The 23,449-nt window shown below is 34.5% G+C and overlaps 1 protein-coding gene across 2 annotated transcripts in view; it reads left to right on the top strand.

Annotated features, from left to right (window-relative positions):
* TTC27 (tetratricopeptide repeat domain 27) overlaps positions 1–23,449 on the top strand; it is a 160,173-nt gene that overhangs the window by 122,877 nt on the left and 13,847 nt on the right. For both annotated transcript variants that reach the window (XM_081264909.1, XM_081264908.1), the window contains 3 exons: positions 2,173–2,271; positions 7,262–7,314; positions 11,076–11,241. In XM_081264909.1, the coding sequence (XP_081121035.1) occupies positions 2,173–2,271; positions 7,262–7,314; positions 11,076–11,241 (318 nt within the window). The remainder of the gene's footprint in view (positions 1–2,172; positions 2,272–7,261; positions 7,315–11,075; positions 11,242–23,449) is intronic.

Below are 23,449 nucleotides of genomic sequence, written 5' to 3'. Positions count from 1 at the left end.
AGATGAAATCTAATTAATAGTTAACTGATTCTAGGATGTCCTTCAATGCAAATTATTAAGACAACTGCAGAAATAACCAAGAGTGAAAGAGTACCATGAAAATACTTTATAAATCATATGTCTGCTTTCTAGTACATTTGTTTTGATTTTAAGATACTGTTTACAAAACATTAACTAATTTTTAAACCCCAAAAGTAAAGAATAAATCTTACCACCAGTATGTTTTAGAGCTATATGGAGATTGCTAATTTGGGATATTTGCAATCTTTGTAAATCTTTTCAGGTGAACTGAAAAGTTAAAAAGTTCTTTACTTAAATCTTGATTTTTTACACTGGCTCGTTACTATAACAACTCATGGAAGAGATGATTTGTCCTTTGGCGATGTAGAAAACAAACAAAGCACAGGCATTTAGAGAACCTCAGGGCAGTTCTCACTGTTCTTAATCTAGTACCAGAAGGAGACAGCACTCATTCCTAGTAAACTAACTACCATAATTCATTGTTTCTAAGAGGCCATCAATTATAAGGGGCACCCCGTTAAGTGCTGCTTAATTTAGCGGGGAAGAAAACTGCCAATAAAACTCTGATGACTTGCATCTCTATTTCAGAGATGTTGGGAAAAAAGTATACCTGAAATTGATAAAATATAACCAACAGGTTTTGAAACTTTTCAAACACATTGGAAGTTAGAGGACTTGTTTTTTATTTTGGTTTTTAAGTTAACATCAGACTTTAGGTCCTATCAGAATATTTCATGTTCAGTGAGAGTGGTTAGGCACTGAAGCTCTTTTCATTTGGTTCTATAAATAACCAGAAGAAAGCTAAGTAGTGAGCTCATTTTTAAGTTGCTGGAAGTCCCATAATTTAGAAAAGTGAACTTGTAATTCTAGTTTCAACCTAGTCCCTCTGTTTCTCTCAACTCCCATCAGACATACATCTTCCTTCTTTTCAGGCATTACCTATGCCTCTAACAAAATCTGTCCTCTATATAGTAATCATTTATAGCCTCTTGTGAATTCATTGCAAAGAGTTAAATTGCCCAAGGATGTTTGCTTTCTAAGCCTTATCTCTAATTATCAGCTAAAAATCTTTATCTGCTTAAAGAACTTTCAGGCCTCAACTGGCCATATGGAATAAGTTTTGTGGGAATGGCTAAGTGAGGGGGGAAATGGAGGCAGCCTCCTCTTCTGCCTCTGAGGAAGGCTGGGGATAGATAATGGAGCACCTCATTTCCTTTCCCACTAAAGTGCCACTGCCTCTGTGCTGGCGGTAAGAAGGTAGACTTCCATCTGCTGCTGCCATACAGTCTATATCTGAAAGGAAAACAAACTTAACTGGTAATGGCTGCTTTTCTGACTAATAGGATTAAATTTTTATCAGCGTTATCTCCTTCTTGATAGGGGCTATTGAATTTTAAGGAAATTCTGTGATGGAAATAATTTTTTTTGTAGTTTGAATAGCTATTTTACCTGTTTTCCCAAGCTCAGTGTTCATTTTGCATGACTTTGATAATCCAGATTCTGAGCCAGTGTTGCCCAAATTATTTTCAGGGTCTGGCAGTGCAGCTCAGTAGTAGAGGGTTTGCCTAGCATGTGTGAAGCCTTAGTTTCTATCCATAGCAACAAACACACAAATCAGGCATGCTTACACAGATAGACTTTAGTCTAGTTTGGCTCTTGTTAAACTGCATGAGTTGTGAAGTAATTGAAGGTGAAAGCAGAAATTTGTCTTTTTATGTTTGTGATGTATTTATCAGTTGCAAACTTGCCATTTTAAAGAAAAAGTTGTATACTCCTTTTACATAGAAGATGCTCAGGAAAAATGTTTGATTAATCCACAATTTATAATATCAGGCTCCTAATATAAAGGCTTGTAAACAAAGCTCTCCTTTGCATCTAAAGAACTTTGTTAGCATCAGGTTTGATCTTTCTCAGCAAAAGATGTGCAATGACGTTGCACATGCTTTCATGTTATATTAGCTTTGCAAATTATATAGAAAAATCCATCTTCATTACTACTTACATTTAAACTAAATGTAAATTAAATGTTTATTATATAGCTCTGCATTCTTTATGGTAAAATGTTGAATTAGTATCTTTAATAATTTTCAGATTACATCCTGTAAATGTGTCTCTGTGCACTTGAATGACTATGTCTTTTGGTCTTTGCAGCTCGGGGTGTGGTTTTCTCTAGGCTGTGCCTATTTGGCATTGGAAGACTATGGAGGCTCAGCAAAGGCATTCCAGCGTTGTGTGACCCTAGAACCTGATGTAAGTTTGTTCCCCTATCTTTTCTTTGTTTCAGCTCCTTAATATTCTCTTAAGTTATCTGAATTGTACTGTATGATTCACAACAGTAATTTCTTTTGTGGTGGAAAAAAGTGTATATTTCATACAAGGTCACACCTCAAGATATAGGATTTATAAGTCTGGAAATAGATTTTTCTCATAAAAACTGTGGTTTCATTTTGAAAATAGTTTTATAAAACAAATTTTAGTTAAAAATGTACATTGCTGAGTCCAGCCAAATGTCATGTCTGTTTTATCATTTGCTAACATACGCTGCCTATGTTAATTGCATTACTAGTAGATTCTTTTATTGGGTAGTATTTTTCTATTTAACAGCTTTATAGAATTGATAATTTATGTATAATTGAGCAGATTTTCAGTACGTTCAGAATTGTGAATTTTGCAACATTTTTATTGCCCTTAAAAGAAACCTTGGTACCCATCAGCAGTCATTCCCCATTTCTCTCTCAACCCTTCCTGTCCCTCTCTAACTCTAGTCAACCACTGATGTACAGTCTTTCTATAGATTTGCCTATTTCAGACATTTCATGTAAATGAAGTCAATATTCGAGCTTCTGTGACTGGCATTGTTCACTTACATTACTGTTTTTAAGCTTCATCCATGTTACAGCATGTATTAGTACTTCATTCCTTTTTATTGACAAATAATATTCTATGATGTAGGTGTATCCCATTTATCCATTTATCAGTTGATTTGTTTCTACAATTTGGCTGTTATCACGACTACTACTATGATTAATATTCATTTACAAGTTTCTGGTGACACATGTTTCCATTTCTTTTGAGTATATACCTAATGGTAGTGTTGCTGGGTCATATGATAACTCTATATTCAAACTTTTGAGGAACTGCCAGACTGTTTTACAAAGTAGCATTTTATATTTTCACCAACAATGAATGAGGGTTCCAAGTTTTCAACATCTTGCCAGCATTTGTGTATTATCTGCCTGTTTTGGTTATAGCCATTCTTGGGGTGGTATCTCATAGTTTCAATTTGCATTTCTTTGAGGGCTAATTATTTTGAACATCTTTCTATGTAATAATTGGCCATTCATGTATCATCTCTGGAGAAATGTCTGTTCACATCATCATCATTTGCCCATTTAAAAAATTCAGTTAGTTGTCGTGTGTGTGTGTGTGTGTGTGTGTGTGTGTGTGTGTTGTGTGTTGTGTGTGTGGTATTGGGGATTGAACCCAGGGCCTTGTATATGTGAGGCAAGCACTCTACCAACTAAGCTGTATCCTCAGCCCTGTTAAATTGTCTTTTTACTGTAGAATTATGAGTTCCTTATATATGTTAGTTTTAAGTTCCTTATGACTTAGAAGTATTTTCTCCTATTCTTCAAGTTGTATTTTCACTCTCTTGCTAGTATTCTTTGGAGCACAAAAGTTTTTAAGTTTTGACAGTATCTAACATTTTTGTTTGTTTCTCATACTTTTGTTCTCATGTCTTGAGGAATCCATCGCCAAATTCAAGGTCATAAAGATTTACTCCTACTTTTTCTTTTATAGTACTAGCCATTACATTTAGAATTAGAGACCCCCTGAGGCTGGAGATGTGGCTCAAGCGGTAGCAGCGCTCGCCTGGCATGCGTGCGGCCCGGGTTCGATCCTCAGCACCACATACCAACAAAGATGTTGTGTCCGCCGAGAACTAAAAATAAAATATTTTAAAAATTCTCTCTCTCTCTCTCTCTCTCTCTCTCTCTCTCTCTCTCTCTCTCTCTCTCTCTCTCTCTCCTCTCTCACTCTCTCTTTAAAAAAAAAAAAAGAATTAGAGACCCTTTTAAATTAATCTTGTGTGTATGGTGTAAGAAAAGGAGTCCAATTTCATTCTTTTACATGTGGATATTCAGTTGTCCCAGAATCATTTGTTAAAAAGACTATTCTTTTCCCATTGAATGGTCTTGTCACTCGGGTCAAAAAATCAACTTACTATAAATATAAGGATTTAATTATGAATCATAAATTATTTGATAATCATAAATTATTTGAAACTTTGTAGTAAGTTTTGAAAGTGGTAAGTGTGAATATTCCAACTTTTTCTTTTTAAAGATTGTTTTGACTATTCATTGCTCCTTAAATTTTCATATAGAATTTTTGTCAGTTTATACAAAAAAATGCAGCTGGGATGTGATAAGGATTATATTGAATCTGAAGACTAGGACGGGGAATATTGCCATCTTAATAATACTAAGTCTTTCATCCCACAAATATGGAATGTCTTTCTATTTACTTAGCTTTTCTTTAATTCCTTTCAATATTTTATAGTTTTCAGAGTATAAATTTTACATTTCTTTTGTTAAAGTATTCCTAAATATTTATTCTTTTTATGGTATTGTAAATGGAATTGTTTTCACAATTTTAGTTTTAGATTATTATTTTTTCTGTAGAAACATGTATTTTGGTGGGATGGGTGGCAGGGATTGAACTCAGGGGCACTTAACCACTGAGGCACATCCTATTTTGTATGTTATTTAGAGACAGGGTCTCACTGAGTTGCTTAGCGGCTCTCTTTTGCCAAGGCTGGCTTTGAACTTGCGATCTTTCTGCCTCAGCCTCCCGAGCCACTGGTTTTACAAGTGTGCGTCACCACGCAGCCAGCCAACCAACCAACGCACCAGCCTTCTTTCTTTCTTCACTCCCTTCCCCTTCCCTTTCTCCTTACTCTTCCTTTTTTTCCTTCCTCCCCCTCTTCCTTCTTTTTTACTTTCTCTGAACGTAGGGCCTCATATGTGCTAGGCAAACATTCTGTGACTGAGCTGTACCCCCAGCCCTAGTCTTTATCATTTCATTTCTAAGTTTAGAGTGTTAATATCATATTTCACCAAAATTACTTTCTGTGAAAATTATGAACAAAAAGTAAAGTTTATGATGGTAGATCTTTGTTTAAGGTGTTAGAGAGCATTTACACTCCAGCTTTTTAATTATCACTTTTGGTCTTTTGGATGTGCATGGAAATTATTGCAGTTAGCCAGTTATCATAAGTGTTTAGATTATAAAGTAGTTTGTGTTTAAGGAAAAGGATTATTAATAGGCATTTACTTAATAGACTCTTGATTTTTGGAATCTAGCTTTCATCTCAAATGTAGACCAAATTATCTAAATATTTGTAATGGAATCCCAGTGCCACCTATTTTTTTTTTCCATTTCATTCTTAAAGAGCAATATAGTTTTCTTTCTCTCTCTCTCTCTTTTTTTTTTTTTTTAAATATGAAGTCTCACTGTGTTGGCTAGGCTAGTTTTGAACTCCTAGAATCAAGGGATCCTCCTGCCTCAGTCTTCTGAGTGCTAGGATTACAAGTGTGTACATACTACTGTGTCTGATGTAAGTGCAATATAATTTGAAGACTGCATGACAAATTCTAAATGAACATTTGGTTGGTTCTAAGAGATTCAGATTGTTGTTTTGTAATTTATGGCCCCTTTTGAGATGAAGAACCTTCTAGTCATGGCAAAAAGTTCCCTTGTGCTCTGTTGCCCCTCCCTCACTGTGAACTCTAACCCCTGTGTCCCTTAGCAATCACTAATTTATTCTTAATTTTTTTTCTGCATTCCAAGATATAGATAGATGCCTATTCTATATTTTCATATATAGAGTGCTTTAGTTAGCTCTTTCGCTGCTATGACTAAAAGACTTGACTAGAACAACTGTAGAGGAAGAAAGGTTTATTTAGGACTCATGGTTTCAGAGGTCTTAATCCATAGAAGGCTGGCTCCATTCCTTGGGGCTTGAGGTGAGGCTGAACAAACATCATGGTGGAGTGTGTGGCAGAGGGAAGCAGGTCACGTGGTGATCAGGAAGCAGATGGAGAAGTCTCCACTTGCTAGATACAAATATACACCCCAAAGCCACACCTCAATTCCCACCTCTCTAGCCACACCCTACCACTTCAATTACCACTCAGTCAATCCCTATCAGGGGATTAATTCAATTATTGGGTTAAGACTCTCACAACCTAATCATTTCTCCTCTGAACCTTCTTACATTGTCTCACATGTGAGCCTTTGGAGGACACCTCACATCTAAACCATAACATTAGAGTTATAGATAGTGAACTTTTTTTTTTTATTACTTTCACTTGACGTTTATTTCTGGGTTTTGCCTTATGTTGTTAGTTGTAATAGCATTTCATTTTTAAATTGCTGTATGGTATTGCATTATGCAAGTATACACAATTTACTATATGCCTTATTCTGATGGATCCCTGGGTATTTTTTTTTCCATTTGGTTTTTCTTTTTTTGTATTTATTTAGAGATGAGTCCCTAAATAAAATACAAAATAGGGGCTGGGGATGTGGCTCAAGCGGTAGCGCGCTCACCTGGCATGCGTGCGGCCCGGGTTCGATCCTCAGCACCACATACAAAGATGTTGTGTCCGCCCAGAACTAAAAAATAAATATTAAAAAAAAAATTCTCTCTCTCTCTCTCTCTCTCTCTCTCTCTCTCTCTAGACTCTCTCTCTCTCACTCTCTCTTAAAAAAAAAAAATGCTGCCAGTCTTCTATCAAGACTCAAATTCCTCTTAAAAAAAAAAATACAAAATAGGACTGGGGATGTGACTCAGTGGTTGAGTGTCCCTGAGTTCAGTCCCGGGGACCCAAAAAAACCCAAAAACCAAAAAACCAATATTCTGCATTACCTTGGATTTGTAATATATGAGTATATTATACAAATTGTGTTATAAATTTTCTATTTTGTAAATATACATTTGAAAATAAAATCTTAAATTATACATCAGTGCTATAATAGTTACATCATTGGTTCATTATTTTTTGACTGTTTATAAATTATTAAAGTTTGATTTCATTTTATACTTTTACTTTTAACCATCTTATTGATTTTTAATAGCACATATCAGACTAGGAAAATGTGTTATGTGTTTTGTTCCAGCAATTGTTTTACCAAGTGAAAATATTCTATAGTTCTCTATTATTCTCTATCATTTCAGAATGCTGAGGCTTGGAACAATTTATCAACCTCCTACATCCGATTAAAGCAAAAGTAAGTATATCAGACAAATCTGAAGAACTTTGCTTCCAAAATAAATGAGATTTTCTCCAATCACCATAAGAATCACCATGTCTTACACTTTATCTTTTTCCTTTCCACCCTCATACATTAGTTAGAATCAGTTAATAGACACCTTTGAATTCTAAGTGTACAGTTTGCTTATTAAAAACATTTAACATGGAATAAAATAAGAAATAGCATCTGAAATCTTTCTAATGCTGAGGTCTTACATCCTAAATTTCATTACATAATGAAAGCAAGCGTGCCTTTAGTTGGTTGACTTAATTGATAGTTTAAAAAATTTTTTTATTAATTGCTTGATTTAAACTAGACATTTGTTGAAATACATAAATATATCTGAATGAACTAGTGTCTTCAGGAAATGTAAGTTTAAAAAATAAAATATCCCACGTTATTTTAAAAAGTGATTAGCAGTATAAGCTATATTTGGTAAATATCAGATGAGAATCCAAAGAGGGCCATAATAATAATAGATGATATTTGTAGAACACTTGTTTTGTTTTAGACACTCATTTAGTCCTTTGAGAATCTCAGAAAAGAGAAGGTATGTGATCCTGGGTCAGAAATACTTATATTGAACTCAAGCTAAATTTGAAAGATGGATACAGGGCACATAGGATAGCTTTTTAGGCAAGGAAATAATGTGACCAAATGTAGATGACAGAAATGAATGGATTATTTTAGGAGATAGTCCAGCTATAGAGTAATGCGTGACCTGCAGTGAAAGATAGGTCAGAAAGGTAGGTTTGGGTCAAATTGGTGTGCATTCTGATTGTTTGACTCACAAGTTTGAGACTATCCCACATGTAATGGGGAAGTCAGAGATTTTGGTGGGGGTAATTTCATGAAGAAAGCATTTTAGGAAGATTTATCTGGGGGAAGTTTGTGACATAGACTAGAGAGGAAACTGGAGGTTGGGAAGCCAGTTAGAAAACAGCTGTTGTAACAATCCAAGCATGAGATAACTAGAGTGGAAAAAGAAAGGGCAGATGCCAAACAGTTTATAAAGGGGACAGCCAACTGGGCTTATTGACTGACTACAAAAAGCAGAAGGAAGAAAAGGGATAAGAATTGTTGTTGCCAGAGTTTTAATAAGTTAATTTAAGGATGAATATATTTACATTTTTATTTGGCATTATTTTAAAACTTAATTTTTCTTTGTGGAATCACAAGATAGTTCTGAAGATACCATTAAACCATATTACTGAGATCATGAAATGCTTCCTCTACTCTTGTATGATAATCTACATAAAGCACTATTTGTTTTACCATTCTCTTCAGAAAATAATATTATGTTCTTGATTACAACTGATTATGTGAAACCCACTAGAGACCCCTTTTTGGTCTAAAACATTGGGTGGGGGAAATCCCTGTCATAGTTGTAAAGTGATCTCAATTAGTTTTTTAGTAACCCAGATAATTTTGTATCTAGTGAGGGTCTTGATATTTTTACCTTGTGTTCCAACCCAATAATCTTAGGAATTCTGTAGAGATAGGTCCTGTAAATTGCTTCTCAACTTCTTTATAATTCTTTCTTGCCTTTCTATTACTCCATTAATAAGTTTTTGTGTGAAAACTGGGTTGCAAGGTCAGAGGTAAATAATTTCTTTATTCTTGCTTCTTTACTGTTTTCTTTCTGTTTCCTTTCCTTTACTGTTTCCTTTACCCATGGCTCCAGCCATGGCTAGGTTTTGTTTTGTGAAGTTGTTACTTCAGAGGTAAATTATTATATTTTTATTTTTAAAAATATTTTTAGGTGTAGATGTACACAATACCTTTATTTATTTTTATATGGTGCTGAGAATCAAACCCAGTGCCTCACACATGCTAAGCAAGTTCTCTGGCACTGAGCCATAACCCCAGCCTCAGAGGTAAATTATTACTGCTCCTCTCAAAACAAACATATTCTAAAGTTTAACATATTCTAAACATATTCTAGAAACTACATTTTTATCACAGGATTCTTCACTAGTGTTTTTTTGCACTTTTTTGTCTAATTTCCTGTATCAGTATCTTGGGAAAGTTTCCCATTTTGTATATAACTTCTCGTAATGCAGTATCAATATTGAAATGGATTTAATAAGTGAATCCTGATGTAAAGTTCCTTAAAAAGAAGGTATACTTTCCAGGAAGAAAAAAATAATTCATTTAAAAAATGTTGAGGCCAGTAGCTTATGATTAGAGTAGGCAAAGACATGAGGAAAAAGGATAATCTCAATAATTGTGGATTGCTGCTTATTGATTTCTTTCCAATAGGGTAATTTTATATTTACTCTCTGTAAATGAGAGAACTAAAGAGTCCCAATCCACTACTATTGAAGGCAGTTACTATTATATATTTGATGGTGGTAGGGGTGGAATAGAGAAGGAAAAAAATGAAAGAAAAAACTCCTAGAAACAATTTATATTTGATTTTGAAGAAGTGTTTCTATTTTTTCTTAATTTCCTTTTGTTTTTACAGGAGGGGAACCTTTTATAGTTCTTTTAGTTAGGGTCAGTAAGTGGTTAATCTTTATATATCTAAAAATATTTGATTGTGCATTTACTTTTGAGTGGCAAGTTGAGTTGGCTATAAAATTTTAGGCTGGCAGTTATTTTCATTCATCACTTTAAAGGAAATATTCTATTTTTTTAATCTTGTAACTGTAGACATACTTGCTAATCTTCGGTTGTTTTTCCTTTGTTACTTTTATCTTTATGTTCTACTATTTCATAAAATATATACGTGTTGATTTATTTTTATTTGTAATGTTTAGTATGCAAAATATACTTTTGATCATAGAATTTAGGTCTTTGTTCAGTTTTGGAAAATGCTTAGCTATTATTTTTGGATATATAGTGTCATATAATTTCTGCATTCACTTCCTCTGGAATATCTATCAGATGTATATTTGAACCTTACCTCATTCTTTCCTCTGTTCATAGTTCTTTCATTTTTAAGTTTGATTTTTTTGTGAAATCCTCATTATTATCTTGTAGTTGACCAGTTTTCTTTTGACAATATGCAGTCTAATTTTGGTTACCTGATGAGTTTTGTTTTTTTGCTTTGAAGTTTCTTTTAATTGTAAAGTTTTCAGTTTTTTTTCCTTGTCTTGTTTCATTTGTACCTGTTTCACAATCTCCTGTTCCCTTTAAATATTTCTTTCAGTATTCTGAACAAACTTGTTTAAAAATTTGATAGATTATTTTTTAAATTAATTTTATCTTTAGCAAATTTGTGTCCTCTGGTTAATTTTGTTGGTTGTCTTTCCTAGTGTAGATTCCCCCCCCCCCCCAGCATTGGTTGGGAAATTTTGGTTTATAGATTCATGTAGAATGTGAGGAACTTTTGGGGTTTTTTGACTTCCTTACCTCTGCTGTCTTCCCTACTGCTTTGCTTCCTACTGTTTGTCTTGCAGGTTTGCAGTTGTGCTTGCTTGACCACTCTAGTCCAAGTCTGGAACTTGAGTGGGCCTTTTCCTGGATGACATTTGAGGCTGACATCCAGTATAATATAATATCCTTATTACTAATAAATAGATTAGGGAAGGAGTAACTCTGTAGGTATGCTATATATATACCAAAGGGCCTGTCGTTGAATTTTATAGGGAAGTTTGAGGTAGATTGGGCGTTCTGTTTATTAACATGAAACTTGAAGGCCTAACAGTTCACACTAACATTCTAAATACTTATCTTATGATTGATTTTAATAAAAAGTTCTTTTGTTCTCTTTAAAATTTTACTTTCAATAGAGTAAAAGCTTTTAGAACATTACAAGAAGCCCTCAAGTGTAACTATGAACACTGGCAAATCTGGGAAAATTACATCCTCACCAGCACTGACGTTGGGGAATTTTCAGAAGCCATTAAAGCTTATCACCGGCTTTTGGACTTACGAGACAAATACAAAGATGTTCAGGTAGGATATTCATATTGTGTTGTTTCAGTTGGTGTTTTATATTAATCTTGATTACATGATATAAATTGTTCCATTGGATACTGTATGTTTTTGTTGAATACATGTAATAAATAGAATTATTTTTTCTTCATTCAGAATTCTTATGTTAAATGTATTTGTGCACCTATAAACTGAATATTACTGCGACTCAGTTATGATAATCTGACATGTGGTTTATATATATACTGTCAGTTTGCAGAAACCCAATAGAATGCTCTTTATATTATTTGCTACTTTGAGCAACTCAATGTATACTGTGATTTGTAGAGCTGGAGTAAATCCTATACTCAGTTGTTTAATCATTTCATAAGCATTTACTGCATACCTTCAGAGGGTATAAACAGTATAGAACTGATAGATAACCCTTTCTTTGCAATGTACAATTTTTGGTGTAATGAAGTTACCCTTACAGAAAGGATGGGAGAGTTGGCCACTGTGTTTGTTATCTAATAGAATTAAATAAAAAGACCTTTCAGGAAAAATGCAGTTGTGGATAATGTACAAAGATATGGTATGCAGGAGCTTATAGAATATGAAGTCAGGGCTAGAAAATTTAATGCTTTATATCTTAACACTTGTAGTAATCAACATATGCTATTTAGAATGATAAACTTCAGGGCTGGGGTAGAGTGCTTGCCTAGCACATGTAAGGCCCTGAGTTTGATCTAAAGGTCACATGTATGCAAAGATGAATTTGAAATCTTGAAAAAGCAGAAATAACAACAAATACATGATAATACCTTAGTAGCCCTAGGACATGTTATTTGTACCCCAGTTGTTCTAAAATGTAACTTATCAGGTCCCTGCCCTAGAGCCCCAGCCTTTGACTTAAATGCCTGGTCTTGGAAGCACAGCTGTATAATTGACCTAGTTATCTTTAGGCTCCAGTTCATGCAATCCATTTGAAAGATCTATGGCTTCTAATGAAACCGTATACCCACTTGGAGGAGCTATATTAACCCCTTCAAATACTTTTCTTTCTTTTCGTTGTACTTTCTAAATATTTCATATTGAGAGCATCCATTACAGAAAGAAGGCACTTGAATTTTACAGTGTGAAGGTGGCTTAAAAAGTGAAGAGTGGCACAGCAGAGTTTTTAGCAAATGAGCTTGCACAGTGCCCCAGCATTCTAGCACTTGTCCTGTCTACATGGCTGCAGTTCTCCATGGAGACATTCATTCTTCTTCACACCTCACCCCATGGCACAGGGCGCTGATATGGCCCAAAGCAAATGAGAGGACTGAGGATGCTATTTATCTTTTGTATACTTAAGTGGTTTCTAAAAAAGATCTTTCTTTGGTAAGAATGCTTTCTGAATTCTGTCCTAAAAAAACGAGATAAACTTGAAGTTAATTCTGTTTTCTTTCACATATAAAAATACAACACTTCTCATTTAGACAGTGCTGCTAACTGTCAGAGCATGAGAGGACCTTGGTGCTGCCCTCCAGGGCTGGGCTAGGCTAGCCTGCACACCTCATCAGGAGGACAGTATGCCGCTCGTTCCTTCTTGACCTGAGCAGACACAGGTCTCCGTGCCATCAGTTTGCTCTTCTCTCCCATTGGTGTCTGTGCTGCTCTTGGCTGTCAGCGCCTCCTTAACTGGCCTCATTGATCAGCTTCTGTCAGGTGCCTCCAGTTTCAAATCCCTCTGCTTGTCTTACTGATGCGAGTGGGATTTCCCCTCTTAATCTGTACTTTAGCCCACAGTAATCCTTCATATCTGCTAAGGATTAGTAACCATGGGCTCACCAGATTGGCGTTTTGGATCCTGAGAAAATCCCAATCATCCATTCATGCTTGGCATCAATATAAGTTAGTTTTATGTAAAGAACCCAAATGGCTAGGTCTAGGCCCTCACCCCCAGAAGAGATAAACTTGTGTTTGTTCTGGTATGTAAGCATCAGAGGAAAGGGCTTTCTGGTTCTCTGCCACTTATTCTTAATCTTGTTTTCCAAGGCACATAAAGCAGTCAAAGTGGGACATGATAAAGTAATAAAAACTAACATTTACCAAGAGCTCCCTGTGTGTCAGACACTATTCTAAGAGCTTGACTTGTATTAGCTCATTTAATTCTCACCATAGCTGCATGGGATAGATTTGTACTGTCAATAAGCTGTATCTGACTCTGGAATGTACGTGCTCCCTGCCCCCATTAATTTCCATATTTTAAGGGAACTAATGATACCAGTCAGAAAAACCATTCAGAGATTGTTTTGAGAGTTATAAAGTCACCAAGATAATGCTTTGTAATTGACTGCTCTATTAAGTACACTAAATCTTGCTAACTGAGAGTCTTATTTGAAACAAAGGCATGGAAATATAAAACAATTGCTTTATTGAAGGTGATTTAGAATAAAATAGACACCTTCTGGATCATTCCAGTCCCTTGCAATTGCAATAGTTGAAAAGGAATTAGAGAATTCTATTTATATTTCCTTTTTCCTATCCCCCGCAGCTTAGGAATGTCATTCGTTCTCAGGATGAAAAAATTTCTTATGAATGTTTAGGTAATACTTCTGTATTTGAATATCTGTAAACATATAGGAGAAGTAATGTTTAGAATAATCTTATTGTTAGTCACAATAGTAGACACCAACGGAGACAATTCTGGCAAAATAACCTGAGAATAGTTAGTTGATTCTAAAACTTTCAGTTGTAGATTTGGCCTGTTGTATACCAAGTTCAGTTCATTGTAATTATACCACTTGCTTAGAAATCTTTCAGCAACCCTACCTAAGAAAAAACAAACAGACCCAAAGTTCATGGAAATGTATTTTAGCATTTTTCAGAAGAGTGAAGCAAAACAAAACAAAGCACCAAACTTTCTCCAGCATGAATTGAGGTGCTTTGACTTTTACCTGAAATGGATTTTTCAGACATATATTGCTGATCATATTCATAGCTTCTCACCCCTTTAATCACAGGGAAGTTTCAACTCTAGCAAAATATGTTCTGATTCCCATTTAATTTTTTCTAATCTTATTCCTGTCTTACTACAATAATTATTTTATATCACTCTAAACCTAAGTGAAAATTGAGTTGTTTTGTAGATAAAATTATTAGGGTTTTGTTTAAATTCATGACAAGATAATATTTTAATTTCTTTTTCCTCCAATTCTTCCTTTGTTCCTTTGTTTCAGAATATGAAACAAACTTTCTTTTGTACATTACTATTTCATCTGAGCATGAATATTTTGATGAGCTTGAAATTAGTTTTTATCAAAGTTAAGTACTTTTGGAAACAATCAAGGGCAGCCTTTAGATTCTTGAGACTTCCCTCCTACATCCCCACTCCACACACAGGGACCAGGAGTTGTTCCTGTTCTGGGAAATGTTGCACATAAACAGAGCACTTAGAGAAGCATAACATGCCGTTGTAAAGGTTATGTTAGATGTTATGTAAATTCACATTTGGATTTATTGGGGAAATGTTACTGAGAGCATAACCAGGGACTTACTCAGGTCAAACTCTCATCTTCAGCACCAAGATAATAAAGACTGATAAAGTCACCAAGATAATGTTTTCAGGTATTCAAATAGGAGATAGCCATGGTGAGATAATTTGTCTGTTTATATTGTGTGCAAGCCCTGTCATTGGCTCCCTGTAGGGTTTTTGGTGAATTTTTGTTTATTTGGTGCTAGGGATTGAACCACATTTAACCACTGAGTCAAAGTTGCTTAGGACCTCGCTAAGCTGCTGAGGCTGGTTTCAAACTTGAAATCCTCCTGTCTCAAGCCTCCCAAGTCACTGGAATTATAGGCATGCACCCCTGTGTCTGATTCAGTAGCTCCCTTTAGAAGCAATGTAGAATTCTGCTGTCACTATGCAGTTTCTGGTGGGTGTGGGTGGAATCACTCTATAGTGGTTAGGTCGTCATTGATAGAAAGTCAAAATGGCTAGTGATAGGTATTTCCAGCTTTGTGGCATACTCTTCCAACTTGTCTCATACTCTGACAACTAGTTTCAGTGTGCAAGAGACAGTTGATAGATTGCCTGGAATATTTTTATCTTGGGTAAAAAAAATTGTCCTTAATTTGACTTTATGTGTTTGGCAACAGTTGTCTTTCAAAAAATCTCTGATATTTTCACATTTGACACTACCTGACCCCATTCTATTTTAATTTGGTTCAAAATTCTTTTTATCTGTTTTTTTCTATTTTTTTTATAGATACTGATTATAATGATGTTAATTCTTTTTTATTGTAAGTTTATGAGAATATGTAAATTTACACCCATTTTAATACAGACACAGTAAATTAGCCTCAGATCATTTTGGGATTTTTCCTCCTCCAGTGTTTGTAATAAAGGAATACCATTTTTGTTTCTTCCATGTCCTAATCTTTTTTTAAAAAATGTTTATTTTTTAGTTATATGTGGACACAATATCTTTATTTTATTTTCATGTGGTGCTTAGGATCAAACCCAGTGCCTCTCGCATGCTAGATGAGCGCTTTACCTCTGAGCCATAACCCCAGCCCATAATCTTTTTTCTTTTAAGAGAAGGAACCTAGAGAAGGAGGGGAATACCTTCAATATAGTTCTGACATTTCTTTTTCCTTTTTCTTTTTTATTTCTTATAGGTTCTTTTCAGTGAAAACATTAGGAGTCATTTTGACATAATGGTAAAAGCAGGGAATATAATTTGCTTTAATTTAATCCCAGTACTTTCCCCTTTCTCTTCTTTCCTCCTTTCCCTGGTTCCATTCCCTCCACTCTATGTGCTAATTTTGACTGAGAAGTAGATTGGTAAAATCAGGAATGCTTTTGTATAATCATACCTTTAAAATATTCATATTCCAGATTATACATACTTTTAATTATCGTAAAACTGATTTTCATATTCATGCATAATTAGCCCTTGTTCAGTTTTCCAGGAATATCCTGTACACATCCTTGTGTGTGTCCCTGCTTCTTTCTCAGTTTAAATGCTAATGTCGATTTGTTTATTTTTTCCTTTTTCTTTTCTTCTTGATAAGCTGGTAATCATTTTAGAAAAAATAATTTCAGTATTATATTCTTGACACCTAATTTGCTGTTTGTATATGGAAATTAACATATATTGAGTGCTTACTATTGTCCTGCCACTTACAGTGGATTATCTTTTATAGATCATAGTATTTGAGGTACATACAAAATATTCCTCAATTTACAGTTGATTAATGTGAGGCCCAGAGAGCTTATATAACTTGATCAGTCACATAGCTAGTAGGAACTGAAGATAGAAATCACATGTAAGCATGCCTGATATTTATCTTTGTGTCATACCTTAAGTTTGTGGGAAGATTTATGTTCAAACACATTTCTCCATCATATTAAAGTGCATGTGAACAGTACATAAAAGATTATATTAATTGAGATATAACTTATGTCTAATAAAACATAACATTTTTAATGTTAACTTGATGTCACTTAACTATTATATATCTTTTTATGTAACCATAATTTCCATTTTTATCACCACAGAAAATTTTCTTACATCCTTTCCATTCAAATGAACCACGACTCCTTTCCCCATAGGCAGCTACTTTCTGATTTCTGACATCACAATTTAGTTTTTCTTTTTCTTGGATATCATATAAATAGAATTATACAATATATATTTTTACATATTGTTAGTGTTCCTTTGTGTGGATTTCTATTTGATATTTTCTCTGGAGGCAAGACAAGGTGGTATCGATGTTCAGTGGGGCAGGTTGTCAGTCAAATTAAAGTGCAGCAATTGATGGCTGAGTATTACCTGAAAGGAAAGAGGGAAGGGAACAGATATATTTTATACAAATTATAGCTTTGGAAAATAAGTATTATTTTCATTTTACTGCTGAGGTATCTGAGGCTTAGCAAGGTGATAATAAGTCTGCTATCCTGCTATCTTATGCTTAACAAATAGTAACACCAAACCAAGACCTGTTTAACCAAAAGCCGTTTGCACTCTTAAGTTTTTTTCACTTGTTTGTTTAAGTGAGGTTTGGGGAAGCCAAGGGTTAGGGTTATCAGACCAGGAAACAGAGCAACTCACTTAGCTCCAAGTAGAGCAGAGAATTAGCCAAGCAGGGGAGATGGGAAATTGCTTCATTCCTGGCCTGGAGCCCTTCTGGAAGTTTTTGTAATAGGACCTAATGCAATCTTATTCCTTCCTGCTATGAGGACCTCCAGGATTCAAAGGGCTAACACTTTATGCGTTAGGCCAACATTTTGATGAAATTTGGCTAAGGATGTTAAGGTTAGTGTTGGGGAAGGGGACAGTTAGACTTTTCCCTTTGTGGAGATTTTCCAGCATTTATATTAGAATTGCATCACTGCCCCCCATGGGGGGGCAGTTCTGGAGATCAAACGCTTTCTATCCCTTTTTAGTTTTATTTTGATATAGACTGTCACTGAGTTGTGGAGGCTGGCCTCAAACTTGTGATCCTCAGCCTCCTCAGCAGCTGAGATTATAGGTGTGCACAAGTACACTTGGCCACTCTTCTGTATAAGAAGCCTTTAATTCTCTTCAGGGGTCAGTGTTGGTTCCTCACATTCATTCTCTGCTTGCTGTATTTCCTAAGCATGGTTTGTGATGGATGTAAGAAATAGATTTAGTCTAGGGAATGAAACAAAAGCTCTGTGTAAGTGAATTATAAATGTGGGTAAGGGGTTTATAAGTCATTACATGGACTCACTGATATAGCATTTCTAGGATAGGATCTGAGAGAGTACAAGGCTGTTTATATTGATTAAGAGGAATTTTTTCATGTGTCATATTAAGGAATCCTTAATAAGATTACTAGCAGATTTCTCAACAGAAAACTTTGGTGGCCAGAAACACACACAAACACACACACACACACACACACACACACACACACACACACGTCAACTGAGAACTCTGTATCTGATAAAACTTTCCTTCAAAAATGAGGGAGAAATTAGGGCATTCCCAGATAAACAAAATTCAAGAGAGTTCATTAGAATTAATCCTGTCCTGCAAAAAAAAAATGTTCAAGGGAGTCCTGTGCTTTGGGTAAAATGAAAGAACACTAGACAGTAACTCAAAGCAATATAAAGGAATATGGATCTCAATAAAGGTAAATACATGAACAATTACAAAAGCTAGTATTATTGCAGTAGTAGTTTGTAACTCTTTGGTTTAAAGACTAACACATTTACAATACACTTACTAGTTTAAAAGTTAGTATTATTGTAACTTTAACTTGTAACTCCACAGTTTGTTTTCTACATAACTTAAAAAATTAATGCATTAAGAAATTTAGTTTATGTTTTAGGTCATGCAGTATCTAAAGGCGTAATTTTGTGATGACTGATAGGGATGAGTATAGAGGGAGCAGAGGCTTTGTATGTTATTGAATTTTATAATAGACATATCTAGAACACTCTACCCAACAACAATAGCATACTTTTTTTTTCAAGTGCGTATGGAGCATTTTCAAGGACAGGCCATATGTTAAGCCACAAATTATCTCAACAGATTTAGAAAGATAGACATAATACAAATTATCTTCTCTGACTACCCCAGGATGAAGTTAGAAATCAGTAACGGAAGTAAAACTAGAAAATTAACAAAATTGTACAAATTAAATAATGCACTCTTAAATAATCAATGGATTAAAGAAGAAATTATAAAAGCAAATAGAACATACTTAGAGACAAATGAAGAAACACAACATACCAAAATGTAGGACATAGCAAAAGCATTACTAAGGGGGGTGTGAAGACCTCTACATAATTATTAAAACAAAGGAAAGATTTCAAGTCAACAACATAACTTTACAACATTAAGAAACTAGAAAAAGAAGAACAGACTCAACCCAAAGCTAGCAGAAGGAAGGAAATAGTAAGGATTAGAGCAGAGATACATGAAATAGAGAATAGAAAAACAATAGAGAAAAATGTATGAAACTAAAAGTTGGTTCTTTGAAAAGATAACAAAATTGACAAACCTTTAGATAGATGAATTAAATAAACAGAAGATTCAAATTACTGAAGACAAATGAAAACAGGGCCATTATCCATAATTGTACAGAAACAAAAAGGATTACAATAGTATTATGAGCAATTGTTTGCCAACGAAAAACCTGGATGAAATGGACAAATTCCTACAAACGCAAAACCTACAAAGGCTAAATCACAAAGAAGTAGGAAATTTGGATAGATTTATAGCTAGTAAAGAGATTGAATCAATAATCAAAAATGTCCCAACAAAGAAAAGTCCTGGACCTGATGGCTTCATTGGTAAATTTTATCAAAATTTTTCCAAAAAATTGAGGAGAAAGGAGCACTTCCTAACTTGTTCTGTGAAACCAGCATTACTGATACCAGAACCAGACAAAGGCACTACAAGAAAGAAAAATCACACATCAAAATCTCTTATGAACATTAATATAAAAATCCCCAACAAAATATTAGAAGATTGATATTAAAATAATAAAAGTATTATATGTCATAACTAGTTAGTATTTTTTCTCATAATGTGGGAGTGGTTCAACATAAGAAAGTCAATTAATGTAATACACCATATTAACAGAACAAAGGGGAAAAACTCATATGATCATCTCAATGCAGAGAAAGCATTTGACAAAATTCAGTATCCTTTCCTAATACAAATATCCAATAGAATAGAAGGAAAATACCTCAACGTAATAAAACCACCTGTGGAAAAACAATAATGATCATCATCATACTCGATGGTTAAAGACTGAAAGCTTTTTATCTAAGATCAAGGATGCTTGCTTTCACTTTAATTCAACACCATATTGGGAGTTTTAGCTGGAGCAGTTGAATAAGAAAAGCAAACAAAAGGCATCCAGATTGGAAAAGAAGAAATAAAATTATCTCTGTTTGTATATGATATGATCTTATATGCAGATAATTTAAAGATTCCACCAAAAGTGGTAGAACTAATAAAATTACTTAAACAAAGTAAAAAGTCAACAACAAAAATCAGTGGTATTGGGGCCGGGGCTATAGCTCAGTAGCAGAGTGCTTGCCTTGCATGTGTGAGGCCCTGCATTTGATCCTCAGCACCATGTAAAAATAAACAAATAAAATAAAGGCATGCTGTCCATCTACAACTGCAAAAATAAAAAATAAAAAAAAATCGGTAATATTTCTACACATTAACAAAAATCAATCTAAAGAGGAAATTATAAAAGCAGTTCCATTTATAATAGCATCATAAAGAACAAAATAAGTTAATTGAGGAAGTGAAAGATTTGTACAGTGAAAACGACAAGACATTGCTGAAAGAAACTGAAGTTGATACAAGTAAATGGAAACATACCCTGTTGATGGACTGAAGACTTAATATTGTTAAGATGTCAGTATTATCAAATTGATCTACAGATTTCAGTGCTATCTCTTTCAAAACCCCACTAAAGCTTAACAGTGTGATACTTGCATGTAGACATGTAGACTGATGGAATTGAGTAGAGAGCCCTGAAATAAGCCTTTGCATCTATGATCAAATGATTTTTGACAAGGGTTCCAGGACCATTCATCAGGGATAGGGCAGTCTTTTCAACAAATCATTCTGAGAAATCTGAATATCCAAATGCAAAAAATGAAATTGGACCCTCATTAACATCATATACTAAAACTAACTTAAATTGGATCAAAGACCTAAATGTTAAGAGCTGAAAACTAAAACTCTTATAAGGAAACATAGGGCAAAAACTTTGAATTTGACAGTAGTTTCTTGGATCTGACACCAAAGACCCAGGCAACAGAAGAAAAAACAGACAAATTGGACTTCTTGAAAATTAAAAACCTTTGTGCATCAAAAGATACTGTCAGCAGAACAAAAGGGCAACTTAAAGATTGGGAAAAATTCTTGCTAGTCAAATATTTGATAAGAGATTAATATCCAGAATATATAGAAAATGCCTAAAATTCAACAACAACGGATCAAACAACCCAATTCACAAATAGGCAAAGGACTTGAATAGACATTTCTCCAAAGAAAAAAGTGAGGGCTGGGTTGAGGCCCTGGATTTGATTCTCAGTACTGCATATAAATAAACAAAATAAAGGTCCATTGACGACTAAAAAGTATTAAAAAAAAAAAAGAAAATCAACAAGTGAACAATAAAATAAGCACATGAAAAGACTAACCATTAGGAAAATGCAAATCAAAACTGCATTGAGATACCACATCACACCTAACAGGATGATTACCAAAGAAAGAGACAAACCAACAAAAACCCCAGAAAATAACAAGTGTTGGCAAGGATATAGAGAACCCTTGTATGATGTTAGTGGGAATGTAAAGAGGTACAGCCGCTGTGAAAAACAGTATGGCTATTCCTCAAAATACTAAAAATAGAATTGTTGTATGGTTTAGCAGTTCCACTTCCAGGTATAAAGCCAATAGGTTTTAAATCAGGGTCTCATCCTGATTTGTACACCCTTGTTCATAGAAGCATTATTCACAGAAGCATTATTCACAGAAGCTAAAACATGAAAGCAACCTAGTGTTTATTGGTCTGGTCTATTGGTGGATGAATAGAGAAGCAAAATGTGGTATATTCATATAATGGTATATTCCAGCCTCAGACAGGAATGAGATTCTGACATGCTCCATCAGGGACGAACCTGAGGACATTATGCTAAGTAAATAAACTAGACACAAAAAGACAAGTACTGCTGAACGTGATGGCATACACCTGTAATCCCAGTGGCTCTAGAGGCTGAGGCAGGAGGATCATGAGTTCAAAGCCAACCTCAGCAATGGCAAGTTGCTAAACAACTCAGTGAGACCCTGTCTCTAAATAAAATACAAAATAGGGCTGAGGATTTGGCTCAGTGGTTGAATTCAATCTCTGGTACCCCCCCTACCAAAAAAAAAAAAAAAAAAGACAAATACTATATGATTCCACTTATATTAGGCACCAAACTAGCAAACATCAGAAACCCAGAAAGGAAAATGGTGGTTGGGACTGAGGAGAAAAGGAATAGAGTGATTGTTTAACAGGGCAGAGTTTCAGTTTTATAAGATGAAGAGTTATGCAGATGGATGGTGGTGATGACTGCACACATTATGAATGTAGTTAATACCCCTGTCCACTTAAAAATGGTTAAAATGGTAAATTATATGTTATATGTATTTCGCTACAATAAAAAAATTGGAAAAAGAAATCTCTGTAAAATCTAGGCCAAAAAAAAAATATTTAGACTATTTTATGATACACCAAATGAACTCCAAATGGACTAAATATATGCCAGGTTTTTTTTTTTTTTTTTGATCTCATAGAAAAATTAGGAATAGAAGTGGATACTTACCAAAGTTCTTGAACTCTGAAGCAGTAGAAGAAAACTGGAAGGAATTTTTATGACCGCATTAAAAAAATATGTGACAAAATATTTGTAACAAATAAGAAAGACAAAAAGCTAATAATATCCTTATTATATAGAGTTAACATCTGCTACAGGAATGAAATGGAATTGTATCGAGAATGTAGGAACAGATTCAAGTAGGTATGAGAATTTAGTACATGATAATGATGGCATTTTAAATCTGTGTGTAAAAATAGAACATTCAATATGTTTTAGAATAGTTGGCCCAAATGTTTGAGATGAAAAGCTAAAGCTCTGCCTTACTCCTTAAACCAAAATGAATTCAGATGGATAAAATATTTAAATTGGAGTTCCTTGAGAAGCAGATTTATGCTGTTGGTAAGAGCACAGGCTCTCAGCTAGACAGTCTAGCCTGGGGGCTTGCATCTCATTTTTGTCCATCACTAACTGTGTGACCCTGAGTGACTGACTTAACCACTTGGTGCCTCAGTTTCATAAAATAGTGTCTGCTCCACAGAATTGTAGATAAGATTAAATGAGTTAATACAAGTGCTATTTAAATGTAGCTGCTTTTGTCATCATCATCACAGAAAAGGTGAAACCATAAAAACACTAAAAGGAAAGTATAATAAATATTTTTATCAGCTTTAGGGTAGAGGAAATATGTTTTATCAGGACACAAAAGCCATTCTTCAATAATGGAGAGAATCAAGAGATTTGATATTTAAAACTTGTACACATGGAGAAATAATGACTTATGATAATGACCAGTGAGTGAGATACTGGGGATCACCAGCCATAGAAAAGATAGGCTGTGGCAGTGACATTTATTTTATTGTTTCCTAACCTGGAGCCAAAAGATGATTACTGTAAGTCAGC

The sequence above is a fragment of the Spermophilus citellus genome (assembly GCF_964194105.1).
Source record: "Spermophilus citellus genome assembly, chromosome: 13".
Taxonomy (NCBI): Eukaryota; Metazoa; Chordata; class Mammalia; order Rodentia; family Sciuridae; genus Spermophilus; species Spermophilus citellus.
Note: the sequence above shows the minus strand (reverse complement) of the source record. Positions and strands in the feature narration are given on the sequence as shown.